Source organism: Diaphorina citri, unplaced genomic scaffold, assembly GCF_000475195.1.
Source record: "Diaphorina citri unplaced genomic scaffold, Diaci psyllid genome assembly version 1.1 scaffold3364, whole genome shotgun sequence".
Taxonomy (NCBI): Eukaryota; Metazoa; Arthropoda; class Insecta; order Hemiptera; family Psyllidae; genus Diaphorina; species Diaphorina citri.
The window spans coordinates 1-1,795 of record NW_007380773.1 but is presented as its reverse complement, the minus strand read 5'-3'; the positions used below and the strand labels follow the sequence as shown (position 1 = coordinate 1,795).

The window sequence follows — 1,795 nt, the reverse complement described above, 5'->3', positions numbered from 1 at the left end:
ATCAACGCAGTTGGATGTGATTCCATGATTGATGGAACAAAGATTTCAATGTGTATTTCAATTGCGAAGTTTCATTTTCCTTGCGCTTTGCGGGGTCTGTTGGTGTCGGCGGTAATCAGATAATCACGTTTGAAAAAAACATTATGAAAATACAAAATAATAAAATAAAAATAACTTACCAAGTAGATAATAGGTATATCTTCGGCTTCAATGAGAATGATCTTGTATTAATTATGGAGAACGCTAGCTAGCATTTACCACTGATTATAATCCTATTTATACAGACTCGGCGTTGGTTGATAGTCTTGGTAGGTATTCATCGTGATATAGAATATGTGGGCGTGAGATAAATCACTGAAAATAATATTTTGAATCATAATATCCATAATCGAAAAAATTGCTTAGGGATAGGGAAATTTCTCGCTCCTATTAAAAGGAATCGAGGATTTTTTTTTAAAAATACATAACCATTTATTTATTAACAAATACACAGTACAATTCAACATCATTAAATATAAAAATATAATACATGTTATGGCTTACTCTTTATCCATGGAGCATTAAAAAAAAATAAATAAATAAAGCTCTGTAGTCTGTATCACTGATATGTTTTATTCTGTATCAAGTGTTTCACTCTATCTGTCTCACCAAGTGTTTATCTGTTTCACCAGGTGTTTCCCAACAACATCCGCGCCACGGCGTCCGGCGCGAGCGGTTCCTCCAGCTACATATTCGCGTTCGCCGTCAACAAGCTCTACTACCCGATGCTCGACACGTTTCACTTGTGGGGCACCCTGTATTTCTACGCCGCCATCAGTGTCGTGGGCACCCTGTACATGTACTTCGTCATGCCGGAGACAGAAGGGCGCACGCTGCGCGACATTGAGGAACATTTCGCCGACAAGGGAAAGACGTTCGTGACGAATATTCGGCGCGCAGAGAAGAAAAGGCATGCCGCTAGAGTGGAAGGGCAGGAGGAAGTGAGAGGGGAGGACAACTTTGGGATGGAGGGTGAAGATGGGAAGTATATCAGTCGGTTTTGAGATGGTAAGAGCTAGAGACTTGAAATTTGGTATGTAGATGTCATATGTGACAAGGATGCGACACGAAACTTTTGGTTAAGACCGGTGTAACGCTTGGCGGCATTTTACTGCTTTTTGGCGGTTTTCGGTGTAATTTAACAATATCTCGGGAACGGTATAGGCTAGAGACTTGTAATTTGGTATGTAGTTCACAAATGTGACAAGGATGCAACACAAAACGTTTGGTTGAGATGGTTGCTGCGCTTGGCGGTATTTTGACCGCTTTTGGACAGATTTCGACCGTTTTTTGGCGGTTTTCAGCTATAGCGACAAAACGGTTAGAGATATTGTAAAAGTTAGGGTAAAAGAACACTCAAATAAGCATCATTCAATAGGATAAGGAAAGTCGTGTGATGTTCACACCAGATTTTTTTGTTTTAGGTGTTGACTGATTTCATTTGAATTATAAATAGAACATGGTAATCCTAATTGCACTTACATATCTACTTTATACTTGTACTTACAAAGTAAGTGCAGTAGATGCTATATACATATCTACTATCTTCCATTAAATTTTTAGTTGACATAGAACTCAACAAAGGTCTTCTAAGTCTTCAATAGAGTACAAAAATATTGAGTAGGTACCTATATGAAGTTGTGTACTGAAACTTTCCTATGGTCAGTGATATTGCCCAGGTTTTAGTCAAAATTAAAAGTTTTCTTCATCTATTATATTGTACTCACCGCAGCAACCACAGAAAGGAGACTTTTTT

At 38.3% G+C, this 1,795-nt stretch overlaps 1 protein-coding gene across 1 annotated transcript; it reads left to right on the top strand.

The window, feature by feature from the left end:
* Nucleotides 1–671: 671 nt before the first annotated feature.
* On the top strand, nt 672–1,106 carry LOC108253800 (solute carrier family 2, facilitated glucose transporter member 6-like; the record flags this gene model as incomplete). Its single annotated transcript, XM_017448449.2, has 1 exon — nt 672–1,106. A coding segment is annotated over one exon (372 nt), but the record flags the coding sequence as incomplete, so codon positions are not given.
* Between the last annotated feature and the right edge of the window lie 689 nt (nt 1,107–1,795).